This window comes from Daphnia pulicaria, chromosome 7, assembly GCF_021234035.1.
Source record: "Daphnia pulicaria isolate SC F1-1A chromosome 7, SC_F0-13Bv2, whole genome shotgun sequence".
NCBI classification, from domain to species: domain Eukaryota; kingdom Metazoa; phylum Arthropoda; class Branchiopoda; order Diplostraca; family Daphniidae; genus Daphnia; species Daphnia pulicaria.
Genome location: NC_060919.1, coordinates 6,104,823 through 6,128,006, shown reverse-complemented (window position 1 = coordinate 6,128,006; position 23,184 = coordinate 6,104,823). Strand labels below are relative to the sequence as shown.

Sequence of the window (23,184 nt, the reverse complement as noted above, 5' to 3'; positions counted from 1 at the left end):
TTGTTGTGATTTTTGACAGGTTTCCGTGTATTCAGGAAATCAAAGTTGTCCGAGTGGCTCTTCTCTAGCTGCTCCCCCCTTACCCCAATTTTCGAATAGTTGGATTATTATTATATTTCTTTTTCTTTTTCTTTTTCTTTTTACTTTTACACTATTTTCTTTGTTGTTGTGTGTGTGTTGCGTCGACTTGATGACTTGATGGCGTGATGGGAGGGGCGCAATCTGCTGTTATTCCTTTCGGCTCTTTTTTTTTGTTGTTGTAGGTTTTTTTTTCTTTTTCACCTTTTCCTTATTTTTTAGAGGGGAAATTTTGTATTTTTAGTTTTTGATTACGAATTCTAATAATATTTCGTAGGACGGCGCACCATTTCTAGATTGGTCGTCATCTCGTGAACGGTTCAATTGACGGTGCGATGGCAAAGTCATGTCCTCCTGAACCAAGTGGGAATCGTGTTGGCGTTGTAGGAAAAAGTCTAGAAAGCGTAAGGAAGCGAAAGAGAGAGAGAAGAGACGAGAGAGCAGAAAGCAGAAAGAGAAGGCAATGAAGAGAATTGTCGATGAGAGATATGTTATATATATATATCCTCCGGGATCGTACCGAGAGAGAGTCAGAGTCAGAGTCGAAATTCTGATCTTGAATATTGAAGGAATCCCTAATGTAAAGCCATCCATAGGAAAGAAGAAGAAGAAGAGAGAGAGATCTTTTTCTCTTCCACTTGCACTTTGGCATCGGGTAGCGAACGCAGCTCGAAATCCTTGTATATTGCATAGGGGCCGGGGCCGCATACGGGAAGCAAGTTTTGAGATTCGAGACGGAAGCACTCTCCCAGTACGTCACAACATGAAACTGAATATTTCAGTAGGGTCGCTGTTCGTCGGCAGGAGGAGAGCTGCGCCGGGGCCCTCGGTAATTCCAGGCTCTCCTGGAATCAAATAAGAAATAAGAAATGCGCGCCTCTCTCTCTTCGACTTTTTATGTATGCCTCAAGTCTTATATGACTTGGTACGGCCCTGTATAATATACGTTTCGGCGTTTGTCGGTAAGCAGAGAAGCTTTTATTTATTTATTTGTATATTTTTATCTCGAGATCCATTGACTTGATTGTAGAGTTGAGTTAGTGCTGGGTCAATGGCGGCCGAGTTCAATGTATTTTTCTATTTTCTTCTTTACTTAGTGTGTGTGTGGAAATAAGAGGCCGGAAAATAGGCCGATAGATGGCGGTGTAAACGCATTGGCTCTTGGTTTGATTCGTCCATGTTCAGGATCGCTTCATCTTTAATGGTCGACGAGGAAAAAGTTGTCGAATCAAGTCTTAATACTCTTCTTTTTTTCCTTTTGGTTTATTGAGTTTTACTTTTATACGTAGACGGTGGAGTTTGCTTCGTCGTGAATCGCTTTGACCAGTTGATTCGTGTCGTGAATGAAACATATCAATGTCCTCTCTTTCTTTCTCTCTTGAGCTCGAGAGATTAAATAACGGAACAAAAGAAAGAAAAAAGGAAAAAGAGAGAAGCTCAAGAAAAGAAAAGAAAAGAAAAGAGAGAGACAGAGAACCTGTTGATAAGTTTGTCGTTGGCGACGTCGGCGGCCGCATTTTCCACGGGTTATTGGACAAAGATGGTGAAGGGCACAAGATAAAAGAGGCTCTCCGTCATGACCGTTGGTCGTGGTGGTCGCGGTGGTGGTGACTAGAACCTTTTTTTCAAATATAAATAAATAAAAATAGGAACCGCTAAGAGAAGGGTGTGCGGGAGCGGGACAGATGGCCGGACTCTCAAAAAGGGGAGAAGGCGGCGGTGGCAACTACCCGTGTGCCGTCACTTTTGCCTGTGCAGTGTGATCCTTCACCTAAAGGAGAGAGAGAGAAAGAACATTCACGCCCTTATCCGTATCATCTGGCAGCGCTGTGTTATTACCCTACCGTAATTTGGCGCCTTCCCTCCTTCTTCGCCACCTCCACCACCACCACCGGTTCAATGGATGATGAATTATTTAAACGTCCTCCCACTGCACCTTATCCCTTCCCAACCCTCTTCCACTCCTCCCCTCACCTTTTAGTGCGAGATCGATACAACAAAGTGTGCCGGAAAGAAGAAGATGAAGAAGAGGAAAAACGGGAGTTTTGGGCGGGGATTATGAACGTTAGATGGAGGGAGGGAGGGATGGGAGAGAGCAGGTTGCCGTCGTCGACGTCGTCGGGAGAGCGGAGAGAGTTAAGCGCCGCGTCGATCGTTTGCATTGGCCAGCGTCTGCCAAAGGTGAAAGTTGTTGTATAATATCGCATCGTTTCCCCGACCGCCCCAAAGTTGGACAGGCTTTTATACTTCATTTAATAGCAACAGACGACGGACGGACGGACCCACTTGATGTTTGTTGCTGCTGCCGTGTGTGGGAATCTTGTCAGGTGGACGTCGCGTACAACTTTAGTGGTCTGCCGACCCTTTTCTCGCAAGAATCATGGGCGACAAACTCTTTTTTCTTTCTTTATTTATTTCTCTCTCGCTCGCAAGTCTGTCCGTTTCGGAAAAATAGCCAAAATACCCGGAATGTTTCACTATATCGATTATGAATGGTGTATATATATATCTCGCTGCTCGCCATGTTGTCTCACCCCTCCGGCCGGATGAAAGGGGGGAGATTTTTGTTTCCGATTCAATTCCCCAGAGGTCCGAGAAATATCGTTTTGGTCGTCAGAAATGGTTTGATTCATTTTCTTTGGATCATGTCTTTCGCTCTCTAGTGTGTGTGTGTGTGTGTGTGTGTAAGGATCGGGAAAGGAAAATGCAATTTACACGCATGATCCATTCAGCTCCATTTCCGGACTAAGACTCGACTCCCTCCGTGCCGTCGCCGTTCTTTTATTTTTATTTATTTCTTTGTTTTTTTTTTCGAGTCACCGAAGGGAGGACCAAAACCAATGGGGGGTTGTATAAAACTGGTTCTATAAAAGAAAAGAAAAGAAAAAAAGTAGAAGAGGATTTGGTGTTGCCTCTTTTTTCTTTTTTTGACAACGTCTTTTGGCGCCCCCCTTTTGCCAACAGCTGGTCGGCTACTGGCGTCCCTTCTAACAACGTCACGGGGTATATATTTATATATATATACGAGGTATATATTGTCTTGATCAAAAGCTATCGTCCAGCCTTTGTGACGGATCAATTTCGGTAGCGGCTTGATCCATCTTGCTCTCTCTCACTTTATACCTTCTCTCTCAGCTCCATGTCCACCAGGCCCCTTTCCATGTCTCTCTCTCTCAAGGGTCGTTTCCTCCCAAAACCCCCGATGGATCAGTTGGGAAAGGTACAACAACGTCCGCACTGTATACCCGGCGACAACGACTAAATATATATATATATATACGTACATATACCAACACCACCAGGAGCCCAGGAGCCCAGGAGCCCATCTAGCCTCGGCTGGTATTGAATCCGTAACATACGTAATAGTCTTGATCCTGGCGAAACCCAAGCTGCACCTTCCCTTTTTCTCATCAAGTCAATTCCCTCCCTCCCCCCTACCACCACCTCCTCCTCCTCCCCGTCGCTTGATATAAACGTACGACCCCCCCGGAATCGGACCGGACCTGGGCTTGTGTATGTGTGTGCGTGGCCGTCGCCATTTTGTGTATCCGGATATGCGCGTATGTCGGAAATGGAGACGGAGGTCTAGAAAAGAAAAGATAAAAACTAAAAAGGGGGGGGGGGAGAAGGAGGGAGAGATTAATGTTGCGAGCTGCTTTTATTGCTCATCTCTCTTGTAAACATGATGATGATGATGATGATGTTTTTTTTACTTAATTTATTTATTTCTATTTTTTTTCTTTCTTGGTTGGCAGCCTGGACACGAGCCGTACTGTTTTGTCGAGTTTGCCGAACATCATTCAGCCGCCGCCGCTTTGGCCGCCATGAACAAGCGCAACTGCATGGGAAGGGTAAGTCATTCTTCTTTTATTATTTTCCTTTTTTCTTGTTTTTTTTTGTGATTATTTGGATTGTTTCTCTGCGGCTCATCTGCAGCGACGACGTCGTGAAATGATGATGGCCTACTCCTCCGCAACAAAAAATTGTTGGGAGAGTAGTGACACAAGTGTGTGTGTTTGTCGTGTCAGTCTCCCTTTTATTTGCTTTTCTGGTTTTGTTGTTCTTCTTATTTTTGGGTCTTGTTGTTTTTTTGTGTTTTTTTGTTTTTTTTACGAGACGTTGTCGTTTGTTGTTGCCATTGGTCCGGGTAACAACGGGGCCCTCGCACAGACTCTGCAAACCGAGTTCTCATTAGCGCTAATGCTAAGTGGGCAATCATAATCATCATAATAACATGAACCGCAGACGGTTGACAGGTTCACTCGTCTCTCTCCCTGTCTCGCATCGCTATGCAAATCAGTGGAGCGCGATGACATATTTTTGATTCAATATTCACTGCACACATTACACGCAGTGGCTTATACATGTGTGTATATCTATATAATTAGCTTTATAAGATGTACATAATGTAGAAACACACACAAATAGAAACAGAGAGAGAGAGAGAGTGTGCGCATTCCTTTCTCTCAAAAGTGGAGGATGCAGCGCTGGGATCCGGTTGGGTTGCACAGTTTCCGGGGGACGCGCCACCCCGGCACAGAACCCGTTGCGACTGTCCACAAATAATCTCGAATGCATTATCTCGTTCAATTAAGGCTTTCTCCCTTGTTGATTGTGTGACAAACACAAATCCCGAGACTGTAGCGCAGCGGAAAGCGGAGGAGGAAAGAAAAAAGAAATGGAGTTGGCCTTTTTATTTTATTATATTGTTTCTATTCCGGGCCCCGGCATAGAGTCAGGCAGTCGGATAGACGGACATGGGTGGGGGGTATTTATGTAACATGTTAAAGTCGATCTATTATTCACGACGATATGACAATGTCGACCGTTGTTGCCCGTCCCCCTTCTCCCCCACGCGCCGTATAGCGTCGCTGACGTTGATTAGCGTCGGCGGATGGATCCCTCCAATGCGGATGTTGTATTTCAGGGGCTGGCTGGCTGGCCCATCTGCGTTTTTGGGCCGGCCAAAGTTTTGGAGGGGGTTCTCTCTTAATCAAGTCGTAACATGGTAGGGGGCAGCACGGCAAACTGGTGGCAAAGTCCGCGTTGGATGTTGTTGTTGTTGTTGTTACAAGTCGAAGCGATGGAGAGCGAGAGTTTGGAATGGATGTTGTTATTGTTGTTGATGATGATTCCTTTGGCCAATCTTTTCCATTGGCCGCCGGCTTCCTCGTCGGCTCTCTCCTAACTACTAATACTACGGCCCACAATGGTTGCTTCTGGACATTGTGTGTGTGTGTGTGTGTGTCTGGTGTTTGGGCAAAAGAAACACAAGTGATCTATCTATCCTCATTGACGGAGAGAATGCGGCCGGGGGTCCGCCTCTCTTCCGTTTTTTTTTTTTTTTTCTTTTTTCTCTTCCGTCCTGGATCCCTCCGGCTGGGCGGAATGTGTGATTGAGCTCAAGTCGAGCAAAAAGCTTCGTGGTGGTAGTTGGTGCCCCCACTGCTCTCGCAACTACACCCAAGTTTTGTTCTGCGTAGTGACTCGACTTTGATCAAAGGCGGAATGACGACAGAGTCACGCAGGCAACTAACGACTAACGACAAAAGGAATGGAATAGAAGAAGAGCTAGCGCAAAAGGGACAGATAAATCATACAATCACTGGGGAACGAACGAGAGAGAGAACGAGAGAGAGGGGCGGGGGAGTAGATTATTGCCCGCTGGGCCGGCCGTCTTTGTCGGCATCCGTTTCCAGTTCATTTCCATGATTTATAGGGGCGCAATCTTTCTCCATAATGTCACTGGGACACAAAAACTTGTGTGTGTGTGTCTCCTTGTTTTTCGGTTGCGTCTTGTTGCGGCCAAATGCGAATTCATTTACGCGGCCATTTGTCAACCGGAACAATCTTTTGTTCTTCTTCTCGATTGGACGAGGAAAGAAAGAAAGAATTGTGTTTGCTTTATTTTTCCTCTTTATGTTGTAAAAAAGAAAAAATCTAAGCGAGGCTCTTAGTTTGTCCAGTTGTGGGTGCCGCATGGCTCCCGGCCGCCGCCGGCCGTTATGACTCTTTGTCACGCTTGATTCAACGATTACCACTTTGGCACCGAAAACTTTCGGCCCCCCAACTCGGATTGAGCTGGCCAGCACACACATACACACACACACAAACACACCTGAATACTAATAATAAAAAAGCAAAAAGAGAACAGGAAAAATATAGAGGGAAAATGGCACTTTTTTTCTTGTCCAGTCGTAAAATCTCGAGGGGGGTATATATATATGAGATGGGAGTTTGGGTTTTTCGGTTCGTCCCCTACACACACACACACACACAACTTTTGATATTTGATTCTTTTTTATTGGCCGGACCCCTGAAAGTTTTCGGCGATCCGGCCAGCACACACACACACACACACGGAACATCATCATAAGAGTTTATAACCTCTCGGCGCGTAACCCTTGCGTGTATGTTGCTACCTCTCCTCTTTGCCCACTTATACCCCCCCCCCCCCTCCCACCCATTCCCACGGTCGAGCAAAAGTAAACGGAAACCTGGCCAAGGATTTTCAGGTGAACGAAAAATCTTTACGTTTTAATTTTAAATTTTATTTTGATCTGTTTCTCTCGACTCGCTTAAAGTCTCACCGGAAACAAAAGCAAATTATTTTGTGTTGTGGTTGCTGCTGTTGTTGTGTTGATGTCCTTTATTTTCCTTTTAATTCTCTGTGTGGCTTGTGTTGTTTACTTTGATAAATCGGAAATAATCGGCTTAGGGGTTCTCCTTCCCTAAGACTGCAAACGTCATGTTCAATACTACTGGAGGGACGGAACTGGAGAACATAGTTTTGGGTTTTGTTGGTTCTTTCTGCGTTCCTCATTTTTCCTTTTTCTTTTTCCGGCTGGGACTTTCTCTCTCCGCGGGATTTTCTCCATTTTCGGCGACTTGCGGCTTGCGGCCGAGATGTCGTCGTCGACTGACCTCTTTAGATGTTACAAAGTTGTAGCCCCCCACCAAAAAAAAAGTCTAGGCCCATTCGTGAGTGGAGAGTTTAAAAAGCTCTAAGAATAAATAAAAAAAGAGGCCATCGATCGTCTTGGGGTTGCTGGTGGTGAGGAGGGAGAAGAGGAGGAGGCAGGCTAGCTTGTTAACTAAAGGTTCGATAGACGGACGCATGGAATAAAGACTGGCTTTTTATGGATGTTGTCGTTGTCGTAACTTTTGATTATCTGCTGGCGAGAGAGAAAGAGAGAGAGAGAGTAGAGTAGAGTAGTCGAGTACAGTATGTGGATAGTGGAGAATAAGGCAACACACGCGCGGGACTATATATGCATGGCGGTCGTTTACTTTCATTAAGACGCCAATGGCGGGGTTTTTGGCCTTCTTGGATGTTGGTGGGGTTTTGCTTATGCTTTACTTCCCTCCTCCTCCTCCTTCTCGCCGGCTTTGGATACGCCGCGACGGTTTGACTTGTTTTTCCTATCGCCAAAGTCTTCCGGCATCCGCTTTTCCTAAACACACACACACATTCAGAGCACAAAACCGAAAAGGTTAAGTGTAGAATTGAATCAAAGCGGAGGAGAGCGCACCCCGCCAGCCACAGCCAAAGCGTTTTAATGAACCGTCGTATAACTTTCCCCCTGAACATTTTCCAACTGTCAAAACGCAACGGAGGATTTTGTTGAGACTTTCTCTCTTTGGTTTTTCCTTCCTTTTGGCCGCCCCGCCGTTTTTGAAACATTGAAATCCGACCGAAATGCGTCGTGTGTTGACTTTTGACGGTCTTATCTCGACTGCGCAGTCCAAACCCGCCCCGTCTATTCGCCCCACCACCCCTTTGGCCGTCGTCGACGTCGTCGTCGTCGTCGTCGTCAAATCGAATTCATTGTGTCCCCTCCTTTGGGGTCTGGCGTTGAGGAAAGACGACAAACGGACTCTGAAGACAGCCTGTCGTCTTCTTCTTCTTTATTCTTCTTTTCGTTTTTTTTTTTTCTCTCTGTGTATGTATTTGTACGTCGTCCCCCTTTTTGCGCCCAACGACATTTGGATAACACAACATGTCACGGGGGTGGGGGGGGGGAGCAAAGTCGGACGTCTCTCTGAATCAGCATTGCAGAGACCTCGGGGTCCTGGGCTTTTCTCTTGTGTGTATCTATGCCGTCCGTCCGGTCAAACATCAACAACATTATCCGCTTGTTATTTTGGGTTGCCCGGTTTGAATCTCCCGTCATTGTCTTAAAATAAGAAGGGCAAAGTAGATGGAATGAGAATGGCCAGGGATCGTATAACTTTTGCCTCGAGAAACAAATCAGAATCAGAAATGAAAAAGGCAAACCGAATAAAACACTATTGAAAAGGCAAAGAAAAACATCAACAATAACAACAACAACGACGACGACGAGCTAAACCTTTTTTTCTTCTTTTCTTTTTGGGCCTTTTTTTTTTCTTTTTGGCTATTTACCATGGGCTTCAACCGGCTTCATGTTTCGAGGCCCTTGATAGTCTTATCTTCTTTGTAAGTTGTGTCTGTCTGTCATCTCTTGTGTATTTGGTAGATGGGAGGGGGTAGAAGAGTGGGGGGAATCGTATTTTTCTTTATTGTATCATCATCATCGTGCCGAAAGGGAAAGGAGAGACTCTATTTGAAACAGGAGAAAAGAAGAAGGAAAAAGAAAAAAGGGAATGCCGGGATGGATAGATAGATAGAATGAGGGTCAAGTTGCCATCAACCCAAAATATAGTTACGTTTTTGGGAGAGGGGAGATGTGTCTTTTATTCAACCGTTGCCAATTAGCCTCTGCCCGTCTGGATAGATCCCGTCTGTTACAGTTTTCTTCTCTTCTGACGTCGTCTACGAGCCGAGAGAGGTTGCCAGACGAAGAGATGAGGAAGTAGTAGAAGAAGAAGCTCGGGATAGTCAACGCTCGAGTCGAAAGAAAAAAAGAAGAAATACGGAGAAAGGAGTATGTGTGTGTAATCTAATGAACCGGCGGGCAGAGTGAGAGACCCCGTGATGTGCACTAAAGAACACGGTGAGCGAAGGCCGCTGGGAGCGAATGCAACGCGTGTATGTGTGTGTGTGTGTGTATGTACGGTCGTTGTCGTATTATATAAAGTTTGATGATGGTCCTCCTCTCGGCGTTTGGGTGGGGGTAGGGTGGGTCATTTGGATGATGGCGAAAGTGGAATATGTTGGGGAGAGAAAAAAAGAGGAGGAAGAAGAAAAAGTGAAAGAAGACGAGACAAGTGGGAGAAGAGGGGAACTAGGAAGAACGGATGGCTCGGGTTCCTTTTCCGGCATGTCTTCTCTCTCTTCTCTCTTTGGTTGATTCGATTCCGGTCGAGAGGACTTGTGTCTTTCTCATCTTTTTTTTTTTTTTTTTTCTCTTTGGTTCTCCTTCGTCTTCTTATCTCGTAATGATGACTGCCTCTTTTCCGCGTTCCGGCTTTTCATCCTCTGGATCTCTGAGCTCCGGGATTTATTTATCTAGTTGTCTTTCTCTTTTTCTCTCTCGCATGTCTCCCTTTGAAGAAAATGATGACGGACCGTCGGCGACCCACCCGTCGAATGTCAAGTCAACTCGAACCCCCCCGTCTCCAAAGTCTTGTTTGTTTGTTCAACCAAAAACACATTGTGTGTGTGTGGATGTGGGGCTCGTTGTTTTTCTATTCTTCTCGCCCAGCGGCGGCCGTCTGGTTTCGCCCAGCTAGTGGGGGCTACTTGATGACCATCCGCGGGTCGCTAGGATCCGCTAGGATCAAGGAGGAAACGTTTGCCCGAGTTTTACGTTCCCATTCCGGATGACTCCAATATGAGTTTATACCTGGCGCGTGTGTGGTGTTGCCACTGTCTATATAGTATATTGGGCCGGGATGAAATCCCCCAAAGTGTCATCCATTTTGCCCGTCCTCTCTCTCTCTCTCTGGCGTACATTCTCCTTTCCTGTTTGAGAATTTTCCAGCTTGTCTGTTTATTTATTTATTGATGTATGGATGGATGAAGTAGGTGGCCCCGTTAAAGGTAGGCGCCGTGCAGTGGTAGTAGAGGTACTACGGCGAGCATCTAACGCAATCAGTCGTCTCTGTCTCTCTTTACCTACACTCTACACGTCGCACGTCACGAGAATAATCTTCAACCTCCTCCCCCCGAAAGAAAAAAAAAAGTGAAATAAAATAAGAAAAAAGAATAAAAAATAAGAGAGAGAGAGATGCTGCAGTTGCGACTCGTGCGCACATTTCCGGTGGGTCCTCTCACTTTCCGCCATCTCTTGTGTGTGTTAAAGTTGTAAGCTACCGTGCCACTCTGCTTGATGAGACTGGATCAAGTTAACCTTCTTCTTCTTCTTCTCTTTCCTTTTTTCTCTACTTCTTCTTCTTCTTCTTCCTCCTTTCTCTCCCCCACTCATCTCTCTTGTGTGTGTGTGTGTGTTGCTCACATGGCTCTTTTTTATTTCGAGATGATATTAGACCCTTGAGCTCTTCTCGTTAACTACTTGACTCGCAACGGCAATAAGAACAAAGACAAGATGATGATGTACTTACTCTATGTACATTTCATTTCATTTTCAAAACATTTCGACGTGAATGCACCAGTCGCGGTGCTTCTGCTGCACCAGTCAGGGAGGAATAAAGAAAGAATAGGAAAGTCTGGGCAGGGAGGGGGGGGGGGGGGTTGCGTCTTGCAAGCCGGGACCGTCGGGATAAAGTTTTGGGACGTAACTGGCCAACGAGAAACTACACAAGTTGATTATCGTATCGTTTCTAATGGCATCGAGCTGCCTTGCACACATCTTCTGCAAGAGAGAGAGAGTCAGAGACGGTTAAACATAAGATTAGATTGGGCTATGCCGTTCACTTGGACCCCCCCTCCAGTCTAACTATTACCCCCGATGGAACCTTTTTTTTTTTTTCTTAAGCTGCTCGGTTCATCCCGTATTGATCACACGTCCAAGGTTCGCTCTCTCGACTGTCTCTCGCTGGATATCTCTTGGTTTTTTTTTTCTTCTTGTCTCTGCTCTTCTTGTGCTCAGATGGCCCCTTCGCAAGTTGGGTCGACATTCCTAATTGAGTTTGAAGATGTATTCAAAGAGCATCGCATCTTTTCCCATGCAATTTCTGGCGTGCACCAAGTATCCAGCGTACACTACTACGCAAGACTCTCTCTCCCGTCTATCATTTGAATAATGGAACTTATTCAAATTCGATAGGACATGATGTCAGAAACTCATCGGTTCAAAAGAAATACCCCGCACACAGTTCAGTTGAACTTGAGTTTGTTCTTTGAATTGACAATGGAGAATGGCAACAATTGAATCAACCAAAGCCTCTTTTTTCTTTTCTTTTTCTTGCTCTTCTATGGAATGGGGGGAGGAAGTTTTGTTGTTTGGCGTTGCGCCACGGTTTCATTCGTTTCAATGCGCCTCTTTCATCCTCCACCCACGCATACACACACACGCAGAGGGAAAAATGATATGGCCATTTATTTCGTCGACCTACCACTTTATTTGTCTTTTGATTTACTTTGGCCCCGAAATTGGGTCAACGTTGCCATCGGTTTGCGTTTAGTTTTTTTTTTCCCCCTGATGGTTTCTATTTTTGGTTTCTTCTACCACTACATCCTCCATGCAGATATTCGATCCCCGATTATTTTTCGTGTGTTTTCCAAGGCGTGCATTTGATTTCGCCTTCGTTAACCGGCTTTGCTGGCGTCCCAATTAAGAGGGAATATACAAGAGCGCGATCCTTTTCATTTGGCCAGAAAAGGGAGTTTCATAATGAAGACTTGAGGCGTTGATGAGCCTCTTGATCGGTTCGCTTGTTGGGACGTTGGGGCCATTATCGATTTCTACCACGGTGTGTGTGTGTGTTGTGTGTGTGTGAGGGGGTTCCTCTCTGCTCGGAACGCTGAGGCTGCGAGGGCCTCCTCCCCAGTAGCAATTTGTGCGGAACAGCCGGTCATAGAAGAGCTCGACTCGATTGGAGAGTAGAAGTAGACGAATATTTTCAGCCCCAGAGGTGGGTAAGGGTTTTCCCCCCCCCCCTTTTTTTTGGAGAGGCGCGTGTTCTCTCAATTGTGTGTGTTGCGTTGCGTGTCTTCGTTGTGTGTGCGCCGTGTATGCGCGCGCGCGCCTGTCTGTCTCTCTCTCTCTTCCCCCCTCTCTTTGTTGTGTAACCCTCCAGGTAGGTGAGGTTATTATATCCTTGTTGAAGATCGATATACTTTGTGTACAAGAGTCTATATATCTATCTGCTCTGCTCCACCACTACACACCGTGCCGTAGTGGAAAATAGAGAAATCTGTTTTCCGGTCGGAATTAATGGAGCGATGGACTGCCGCATACTACTCTCTCTCTGCTTCCTATTCCCTTCGTTCCTATCGCTCTCCCTCTCTCTCTCTCTCTTGAGATTCTTCTTGAGATATTGGTCGGTACGTTTTGAGTCTCTCATCAATTTTGAATTGTGTTGCGGAATGAGAGAGAGAGAGAGAAAGCAGCCGACCGTTTCTTTTCTTGTCTCTTTCTAATCGCTAGCCCAAGAGAAGAAGAAGAAGAAGTGGAACGGATGATGACGACGGTCGTTGAGGCACCAACCCCTCCTCCCTCGCCCATTCACCCTGCGTTACTTACGTACTTCTAGTAGTTGTCTTTGAGCGATACATCAGCGGGGTCCGGGGCAGAAACGATGATGGTGCAAGAAGTATTTGTTGTTGTGTTTTCATATGACATTTGCTTGATATATTGAAAGATGAGAAAAGGCAGAGAGAGACTGCGTCCTCTGCTGCTGCTGCTGCTGCTGCTGCTGGTGGAGAAGAGATCCATCACTCTGAATTATCGCCAGCAACCCGCGCCTTGTATCCGGGACTAGTAGAAGCAGCAGCAGCAGCAGCTATGGAGAGTAACAGCCTGGCTAAAAGCCTCAAGCTGCTTTCCAACTTCTCTCTCCTACTGCTGCTGCTGCCCCCCCCCCTCCCGTCCATTGCCCCAGACTAGGAAGGGTGGGGTATGGTGTGCTACAAGGATGATAATAATAGGGTTAAGTCTTGTGCACACACTGGCACACGCACTTTGAGCGGTGGTGGTGGGGGGTGGGTTGGGTGGTAGCCAATCAATAATTTGTGCTAGTGGTGGTGGTGTTACTGTTACTGTTACTGCCGCTCGTGCCGCTTTTCACGAACTCACCACTGGGGTAGAGAGGAGGCCCTCGATGCCGGCCTCTCTCCTGCGACTGCCACCACTATTTAACGGAGGAAAGTTATTGTTTGCCATTACAAATGCACAGAGCGATGGTTTAATAAGGAAGAATGTTTCGATTTCATCCATCCATCCATCCATCCATCCATCCATCCATCCATCCATCCATTCGTTTATTTATCTATGATGGTTGATTGTGGTGGTGAAGCTTTGCGTACTATATCTAGGCTTCTGTGGTGGGTAGATCGATGCAATGGCTCTTTATCTGTCTGGTATTTGTTCCGGGTACAGTACTCTTCTTCTTCTTCTTTTTCCGGCGTTGTTGTTGCTGTTGTTGCGGATGTTGTTTGCTCCTGTTGTTATTATTGCCGTCTCATCTTTCCTCCCTTCTTTTGACTCTTCTCTCTTTCTCGGCCTCTTTTCACTTTGTAGTCCGTTGAGACTTGGCACTTCCGCGCAGACAAGCCAATCGACAAACAACAGCAGCAACAACAGCAGCGACGACTACAACAACTACCACTGTGTTAGCAGTATAGGGCCAAACTACAATTGCCCCTCGCGTCTGAAGAGAAAAAAGGCAAAAGAAAAGATGAAAGGCACCGAAAATGTTGCCAGTCTATCTAGAGTAGATGTCGTTGTTGAGGTGGAAAAATAGGCAGAATGAAAAGGAGAAGAAAAAGAAGGAAACGTTACTCTTATTGTTGTGATGAAGATGATGATGATGGCGTTTTTTCTCTGGTGGGGATTCGTCCGCTCGTTCATTAGCGTGATGGATTCCGTGGAAGGGAAACAGCTGACGAGGGAGTGAAGACACGACCTCTTGTGTCATCGCTTTTCTTGTGCGTCCTCGCCCATTTAACGGATGAGCATTTTCATGAGCACCGACGCACTGCTACTTCATCTCTCAATTGTTTTTGTTTTTTTTCCCCCCTATTTTTTATTCCGATGAGTGTGGTAGCAGCTAGGCGAAGAATAATTCATTGCCATTTTTGAACAGAAGAGAATAAAAATGGAATTGATGGGATGAAGAACAAAAAAAAAAAAGGTCCAGCTGATCACCTCCTTGGGTTCTTGACTCGTCTTAATTAACGGATGCTCTTTGAAGCTTTAAATGACGTCACACTTGAATGCAAGTCGTATAACGAGATGCTTTTCCTCTTCTCTCGACATGAATCGAATCCTCTTTTCACCTCCCCTTTTGTCGTTTTTTTCTTCTTCTTCTTCTTCTACTTCTGAGCTTTTAAAAGGAGTCGACAATGTCTGTCAAAGAGAAGAAGGAGAAGAAAAAGCAAGTTTCCTTATCTTTTTTTCTCATCCGCCACACTTGTGTGTCGCTCTTTAACAAGCTTTCCAAACTCTGGATAACAAAGGAGGCTCGACAAAATAGAAAAAAAAAAAGACTCTTTGTGTGTCTCTGTGTGTGTGTGTGTGTAGAAAGAGAGTGTTAAGTTGACGCCAATCATCTTATCTGGATGGAATTCACTCAGGAGAACACGAGTGCGGATGCACCGCCTCTCCCTTTCTCTCTCCTCTGCCTCTCGTTGGGTGGGGGTGGGTTTGTGATGTTTGCATCAACTAAAAAATGAATTCATGTGATCACGAATCGAAAGTTTCCTGCGCGGATGAGTCTTCACTTTTGTGAGGCTGTGACTCCTCCAAGTAGAAAAGCTGCTTATCACAATAATGGTTTCGTCTTATCGTGTCTTCTTTTTTTTATTTCTCCTTCTCCCTTCATCGTCGTCGTCGTATTCGTCGTCGTCCTTGTTCCCTTGTTGCCTTTTCTACGCGGAGAAAATCCTATTCTCTTTGCTCCCACCCCCCAGTCGACGGGCTGGAGGAGGCGGAGGCGGTTTTTGATGGGCACTTATTTGATTCTCAACATGTTTTGACAGGCTTTTTTTTTTGTTTTCTTCTTCCTCGGAAGTTGGCTGGATGTTTTTAGCGGTGTGGTGGGGTCTACCACCGGCTTTGATTCCCTAATGATTGGGCGACATTAATTATTGAAGTCGTTTTTTTCTTCTTCTTCTTTTGTATTTGCGTCTCTGCTCGTCTCTGTTTCTCTCTCTCTCTCTCTCATCCTGTTCCTCTTTGTGCTCGGAAAGTTTTGAGACAGGAAATCATAAAGTTAACGCATATCTGAAATATTCAAAGTGGAGATATACGCTTCGGCACTCTAACGCTAGACTGAAAGGAGCAGCCGAATCGAGGTCAGGCTTACTCCTATTCCTCTTACCACCATCATTTGCATCCGAAATGTGCGAGTTTTTTTTTTTCTCCCCCTCTTTTTCTTTTCTTTTTCTGAGGGCGGGGCGCCAGATATCGACAATCCTGTTGAATATTCTTTACACGTCTGCCGGATGGATGGAGCAGGTCAATGGATCGATCCCGCCACTTACAAAAAAACAAAAAAAAAAAAAACCGTGATGCTCTATCGATACTTTGTACGCGCTCCTTTTTTTTTCTTTTCTTTTTTAACTTTGAGTTAACTTGCTCCTCTTGGTCTATTTTCACGGCGTGGCATTTCGAATTCACGTCCTTTGTCGGCGATAAGTGCCCCGGGGGTATTCCCCAGAGAGGAAGACACACCTATTCTTTGGCCATTGGTTCCACTCCGGATGATTTCAACAATGCGCACTTTATATAGTATGAACGAGTAGTAGTAGTAGTATTCTAGTGTGTACTTGTGTGTTTAACTATTTTATCGGCGTTTCTTTTCAACTGGAAGGTAGGAGTCGCAGTTGTGTGTGTACGCGCGAGAGAGGGAAGCAGAGTAGCAAGTTTTCCCTGCAGGTGCTGGATGGATGGATGGAAAGGAGCGAAGTTTTTTTTTTTTTTCGGAGGGTGTAACACGCAGCGCGTTTGATGATGGGAAAAGGGCGGAGTTAGGAGCCAACTAGAAGCACGTCGACACTTTTGAGAAAAGCGTTTATTTGACGAGTTTGGATAGAATGAGCCGATGGCGTGCGAGTTTATCTTTACTATTTGGCGGGATTTTTGAATATGCCATCCGCACAAGTTCCAGTTTTCTGTTTTTACCCCCTCCGTTTTTTTTTTCTCTTCTTCTTCTTCTAGTTTTATGTTTATTTTTGTACTTTCGGGTTTGTTTGATGTGGGCTGGAGGGGCTCAACTTTTGGCGGAAGAGAAGAAGAAGGCGGAGAGAGAGAGAGAGAAAGGGCATTAGGAGTTGGAAAGTTGACGTGTTTGTTAACGGCCTTTGTTGAAGGGGTGGAGTCAGTGATGTACACCGTAATTCAATCAATCTAAATTGAAACACGACTGTTGCTTTCGTCCGGCTCTCTCTCTCTCTCTCTCTCTCTCTCTCTCTCTCTCTCTCTCTCTCTCTCTCTCTGTGTGTGTTATGTGTTTGCTTCTTTTGAACCCTGCCCACTCCCGCGGGATTGGCAGCAGCAGCAGCTCCCAACACGGACGTCGAGAGCCGGAGAGAAAGTCAGTTGCAAATGTGTGTGTGTGCCTTGGTCAGCGGAAGTGAATCCAGGAGCCCCCAAAAGAAAAAGAAAAAAAGAGACGCTAAAAGATGTTTTTTTCTTTCCCCCTTTCAAAAATCAGAAACATTTTCCCCTGATTTGTTATGCTAATGCTCCGGGGGAGTCTTGTGCCGTAACGCCGTGCCAGCCATTTCCTCTTGTCATGTGATATTACCTAATAGCCCATTTTCTTCTTGCGCCATTGCGACACTCTAATGTGCTTGTCGCCAGCAAGTAGGAGAATCAGGCAATCTAGTCAAAGCACTGGTCTCACAGATTCTATACAGACTGTATAGGATAGAAGAGATAGGAGGAGATGGGTGGGAGAGGCGAAGCGTTTGATGTAATCCGTCGTGGCCAATCTGGCGGAAAGAGGGGAAGAGGAGAAACATCCGCTGGATGTGTAGAGAGAGTTGGACTGGAGGCGACTAACAGCAACAGAAGCAGAATGCCCGTCGTAGATGCAAAAGATTAGGATTGGTTGGTTGGGGCGGATATATACTAGTACTAGTCGTAGTAGTGCAGTTTGTAGCAGAGCCGCGATGTAGGGAAACTTTGAAATGAGATTGAATTGACAGATCGGAACGGAGCGAGCGACGTGAAACGGGAGCCACAGTGGGGGAGTTTGGGGGGGTTGGGGTTCTAGATGAAAACACTGACACACACGAGTTTCCACATTTTACTTCGCCCATGGTGTGGAAAATCGTGTTTTTCCTTCAACAGGAAACTGGAAAAAAAAAGAGAAAAAAAAAAATGTCGGATGAGAGAAGAGCTGGTGACGTTGGCTCAAAACTTTTGGCAAAATGGCGGTCTGTCATATCAGTCTCATACCGTCAGTGTTAACCGTTGTTATTTTTTGTTTTATTTTCCGGTGGTGGGTTTTTCGGTATTATCTTCTTCTTTTTTTTCCCCTCGGTGTTTCCTAGGTAACGCGGGAACGTGAAAATAAAGTTTGAAATCCCGCTCGCTTGCAGTTCACGGGGCTATGGCGTCGTTGCCATTGCGTTTATTACATTTATAACGTGCATTACTAGGTAAATAGAGGTGGGGCTTAACTCAGGAGGAGGGGGGTCTCTACCAACAATAGCGTTGGCAATCATTTTAACATGAGAGTTTTTACTCCACCAGAAAAATGGAAAAATAGAGAATGCATAAAAAAAGAAGGAGAAACGTCATCAATTATTCATGACCGATGGTGAGGTGGAGGGGAGATGTGTGTGTGTGTGTTGTCACTATAATAATAGCCCGCAATCGATTTGTTCCGATCCTTTTTCAACGACCTGTTGATTGATTGTAACTCGGGATAACGAGGCTTGAGGGAGAGAGAGAGAAACCTGCGACGCGTTTATTCCCGGAACTTTCTTTCTCTATTTTAATTTGGCACCCGTTTTCTTTCGGTGACGACGACAACAACCGGGGGGTCGTCCGGAATGATTCCACACGACTCTTCCATCTTTTTTTTTTTCTTTTCATTGCAAAGTCAGAGATGAAAATGAAATTGTTTTTTTTTTTGTTGTTGTTCTCTCCTTGTTTTATATCTGCGCCCGGCAGTGCAACGCGGAACTGGCGTTGGCCGACGTTGTAATATACCTTGAATAGTTTAACATAGAGTACACAGTGTGTTTTCCCATTTCATCAAGGGGCGATGGGGGTGGTGAGGGATCACGCCCACTTGTTAGTTCCAGCTGCTGCTGCTGCTGCCGCGCCAGGGCCCGTGTTATTCATTTGGCCCCTGTCTGTTTAGTCTGGTTAGGTTGTCACGGATCGATAACACCCTTCCACTGAAAGTTGAAAGTTAAAGACCATTGGATGAAGTTTGCACGCGCCCGTTTCCCCAAAGAGGTGGAGTTGAATGGGGGTGGCGGAAGAGAGCGGAAGAGAGAGAGACTCTAGGGTCTTCTTTCACGAAGCCTTCACTTTTGTTATACAAATGAGGAGGGGTCTGGGTGGGAGGGGTGAGGAAGAGACTGTGCGGATCGAAACTTGGCCACGTTGAGACAAGCGCTATTCAATTGAGTCAAAGTTATGTTATTCCTCTCTCTCTCCGGTTGATCTCTATTCATCGCGGGAAATGGTTTTGAATGGCGTCGCTCTGCTGGCGTCGACATCAACTATCCTCTTTTGCTCCCCACCAGCTTCCCATCCGCACACACACACACACACGTCTCCGTATATTTTGGAGACGGGCCCCGCACAATACTCTTCTCTCTGCTCGACGTTCTATACCCACAACATATTGCGGAGATTGCCTTCTCTTTTGTGTCTGTCGACAGAGACGTCGCCGTCGTCTACAAACATGTCGAGTTTCTGGGTGGGTGGGGGTTCCCCTGTGAACATTTTTATTATTTTGCGGGGGGCTTCAGTCGCCATTGTCACTCTTAATTTATCTTTGGGGGTCAAAACCTTTCTCGGTTGATAATTGAAATTTTTATTCCGAACCGAGGCGGAACTTTTTGGTTCGACAATCAGGCGAATTGATCCGCCCGTGAGACGGAACAGATTATTATTTGCTTTTTCTCCATGGTGAGGAGAGATGTAACTATTTTTGAGAACCCCCCGGTGAGCCTATCAATATTTTCAACTGGTTGCCTAGACCTTGCCTACGCCCAACTATAATTGGGCTCCCGATGTGTAACATATTTAATTAGGTTCTCTCATGCGCAATGGTTAATCAACTTGGGTAGGAGAGAGTAGGAGAGAGACTTTTGATGGTGTACACAAAGAGGCAAACTTTGTGTCGAAAACGTTTACTAAAAATAGGAGTCCCTAGAAGTTTTCGGCCCTCCCACCTGCCTTGCTCTCTCTCTCTCTCTTTCTCTCTCTCCTTTCTGTTTCGATCGATTCACTTTTTGGATCTGTTTTGATTCTTACCGAAATCATCGTTTTTGATTCGCCTCTCTTTAATAATAACGACTGGATTTATAATGCAGTTGGGATGGAGGGGACCTTTGCTTCTTCCGTAGGTGGGTTTGAAAGTTAGATGGTGGAACACCGATCAAAAAAGGAAAAAAAAAAGGCATAGACTTTTCTGATTCGTTGATCTCATAACGCTAACAACAGAGTCTCTAAAGTTTCATAGTTTTCGGTTCAGCAACTTTTTTTCTGGCCTTTTTCTCTGGCCGTTTTTTATTATTTTTCTACCGGATTTTCGGTTCTCTTGTTGTTTGCATATTATACATGGCAAATAGAATAGATAGTTTAGAGGTTGGCAGGACAGAGTCTGAAAGTTTGGCATGGAAAACTAACTGGCAAGTCTCTTCTGCCCGTCTGTAAACTGAGGTTTTTATCCGGCGCTGGCGTTGCCTGTTGGCGGATCGACGAAATAGTGGAGCCATCGAATTAGATTCAAGAGTTTGGAAGAGCGAAAAGGTGAAACAAGGGTCGCCGGGTTTAAACTCTGTAAATATTAAGACGGTTTGGGCGAGTTTTGATCCGCCGTCCGGATCTCTCTTTATTTGTCTTGGGAGAGCCCAGCGGAAAATGTTGGGCAGTTATATAAGGAAGTAATAACAACAGACGTGTGACGTAATTTCATTAATGATTAGAGCGGCGATGTTTTTTATTTGCTCGGAGCTCTTTTGCCGAAAAAAGGGGAAGGATAATGACTGTCTGGATGCGAATACATAATTAAAAACGTGAAATCGAGTGGGAAGGGTGGGAAGGGGATAGGGAATAATAGAAATTAAAGCAGCGCGCAGTAATTCAAAATAATGAAAAAAATAAAATAAAGTTAGGGTGATGAGAAAACTGAGAGGAAGCGCTTCATTTTTATTTTTATTTTGTTTTTTGTCGTTCCATTGTTCAGGAGAGTTTTTGTATTTTTCTGGCCCAGCCAGTAGAAATCCAGCAAAGCAAATGGGAGTAAAACAAAACCAAACAAAACATTTCCATATAACGAAGTCCTTGCTTGCTCTCTGTCCATTTATTGTTTGTGTCTTCCGCACCCGTGTGTTGTTGTTGTTGCTGCTGCTGCTCTCGTTATCTTCAATAAATTGGAGTAGTTGCAACGAATCCACTCACCTCTTTCCTTCCTTCCTTCCTTTCCATCCATCCCATCCATCCCGCACACACACACACACAACTCTGTGCTCGCTCCCCACCTCAATCTAAACACAAACATGTTTGTTTCGCCGGGGTCGTGATGATGATGATGATGATGATGGGCGGATTCGAGTACCGACATTTCTCTCTCTTGTCCGTCTGTTCGTCTTGTGCGCGTGTTCGCTACCCTACCCGACTACTCTCTCTCTCTCTCACTCTGCTTATCGATCCAACACCATCAGACACATAAAAATGGAGACAGCCTAGTTGGCGAGCGCACACACACACACACACACACACAAATGGTATATGTATACATATTAGAAAAGTAGAAAGAACATGAATAAAATGAGATTGGATGGTGAAGAAGAAGAAGAAGGGAGGAAAAAAATGAGGACGCGCAGACCTTTGTCGTCGTAGGAATGGTTGATGGTGGTGGGGGGTGGACGGAAGAAGAAGAAGAAGAAAAAAACTCGTACATTATTTCTCTTAATCAAAGAGTGATGATGACAGTGTCGTGCGCGATGACCGTGTCGTCCTTGTGTTGTGTCACGTTGTGTGTGACATGTCGGAGAAGAAGAGGAGGAAGAGAATGTGCGTCCTCCTTCTCCTGTCCGCCCGTGTTGTACATGACGACGACGATATGAAAGCGGATCAAGTTTCACTTCCACTCGACTTCCTTCCCCCTTTTTTTCTGTTCCGGATGGATTTTTTTTTTGTTGTTTCATTCCGTCTGAACCCTATTGCTCTTCTTTCGCCCCCAATTTTTTTCTTACCCCGGGACTAATGACTTGATCAATGCCGAGCTTGATACTCTGTGTAAAACTGAATTATTATGATTATTATGATGATGGTGATGATGCGTGACGCACTAGTCGCATGCAATATCCCCCCCCCCCAAAAAAAAAAAAAAAAGTAAAGAGGAACGAACGGGAGTAAAATAAAAGGACGACTTTTTATTTTATTTTTATTGCATCATTGATGATAAAACACACTCTGCTGCTTGATCTATTATTTCGTGTTCGCTCTTTCGTACTGAAAATCTTTTTATTTCATTCGTTTGCTATGATTAACTCTTATAGACGAAGTTTCAATATTAATTTTGCACTTTCTTTTCTCTTTCTCTCTCTCTCCATTTTTGATGACAGGAAATGAAAGTCAACTGGGCCACTTCACCCGGCAACGCACCCAAACAGGACACGAGCAGTAAGTCGCACCTCTTGACTATCTTTTATTTTGTGTCATTTCGTATTACGCGCCCAATGTGTGTTGTGCGTGAGTGTTTTTTCTTCGATGAAGGGCGCCATTTTTTGAGCGAATCTTTTTTAATTTTGTTATTTATTTGTTTGTTTCCTTGTTGCGATTGGGAATAGTTTTTTTTTTTTTTTTCGTCCTGCCATTCTTTTTATGTGTCTAATCGACCGCGTTCGTAGCGAGCGCGGGCGGAGAAGGGGGGCCAGCAGTCGGGCAACAGCTTGACGTGGCGTCGCCTGGCGTCCGTTGTATTTGTCACGGCAACTGGTTGCGCCTCTTTTTTCTTTTTTTCATCCCCTACACACATTAGGATGTTCTGTCCTATCACGAATGAGATAGAGAAAGAGCCTTTTTCTTAATATGAAAAGACAAAAAAACAAACGAGAAGAAAGAAAAGTGAAACTCGAAAGATGATAACGAAAAAGTAATAGTTGGTGTCTGTCGTCTACGGCCCGCCAAAATATTGGATTTCTCGTGATCGATGATGATGACGACGCAATCGGAACCGCCGTCGCTTTTCGGCCCCCCCCCCCCTCTCTCTCTCTCTCTCCCGAAAAAGTCGTCGTCGTCGTCGTTGTCTTGCGTGTGATTGTGTGATATATAACCCATCTCGTATAGATCCCGGAGAAATAGGAAAAAAAAAGAATAAAAGGCATGATGGGAATAAGATCCCACCCCAAAGTGTTCATCTTGTGTGGCGGCGGTGGCGGCGGTTGGGGCGGTGTCGGTTGCTATTGCCGTTTTCGCTCTGGTTGTTTCACGCCTCGCTCACAAGGAACGATCCAATAGCTCCGACGCTGAGAGACTGAGTAAGAGTGAGAGAGAAGACAAAAGATGAAAAGAGCCCCCCCAAAACTTGTTGATTTGATTCGCTTATTGTTTGTTGTCAGCGGCTCTGGGTCGTCCCTCACTTTGCCCATTTGATCCAAGTAGCGAAAAGGGAACTGACGCGTCGCATCTCGAGTGAGACAAAGGAGCTGCTGGAGCTAGAGAGAGAGAAACTCGCACACAGTCTTTTCTCTGTCTGTCTGCTCCATCACTTATGTAAAAAACGGAAGAGCGGAGAGAGAGAAGATTGGAGGAGATTGAGATTGAGAGAGAAGCAAAGAGAAGAAGCAAGGTATCTCTTTCTTTCTCTTTCTCTCTTAATATTTTTTATTTTGAAAAATGCATGAGTGATTCGTGCATGGAT

The 23,184-nt window shown here is 45.2% G+C and overlaps 1 protein-coding gene across 2 annotated transcripts in view; it reads left to right on the top strand.

Moving 5' to 3' along the window:
* Nucleotides 1–23,184, top strand: part of LOC124348495 (nucleolysin TIAR-like) — a 60,866-nt gene that overhangs the window by 6,909 nt on the left and 30,773 nt on the right. For both annotated transcript variants that reach the window (XM_046798721.1, XM_046798720.1), the window contains exons 4-5: nt 3,834–3,929; nt 21,887–21,944. In XM_046798721.1, the coding sequence (XP_046654677.1) occupies nt 3,834–3,929; nt 21,887–21,944 (154 nt within the window). The remainder of the gene's footprint in view (nt 1–3,833; nt 3,930–21,886; nt 21,945–23,184) is intronic.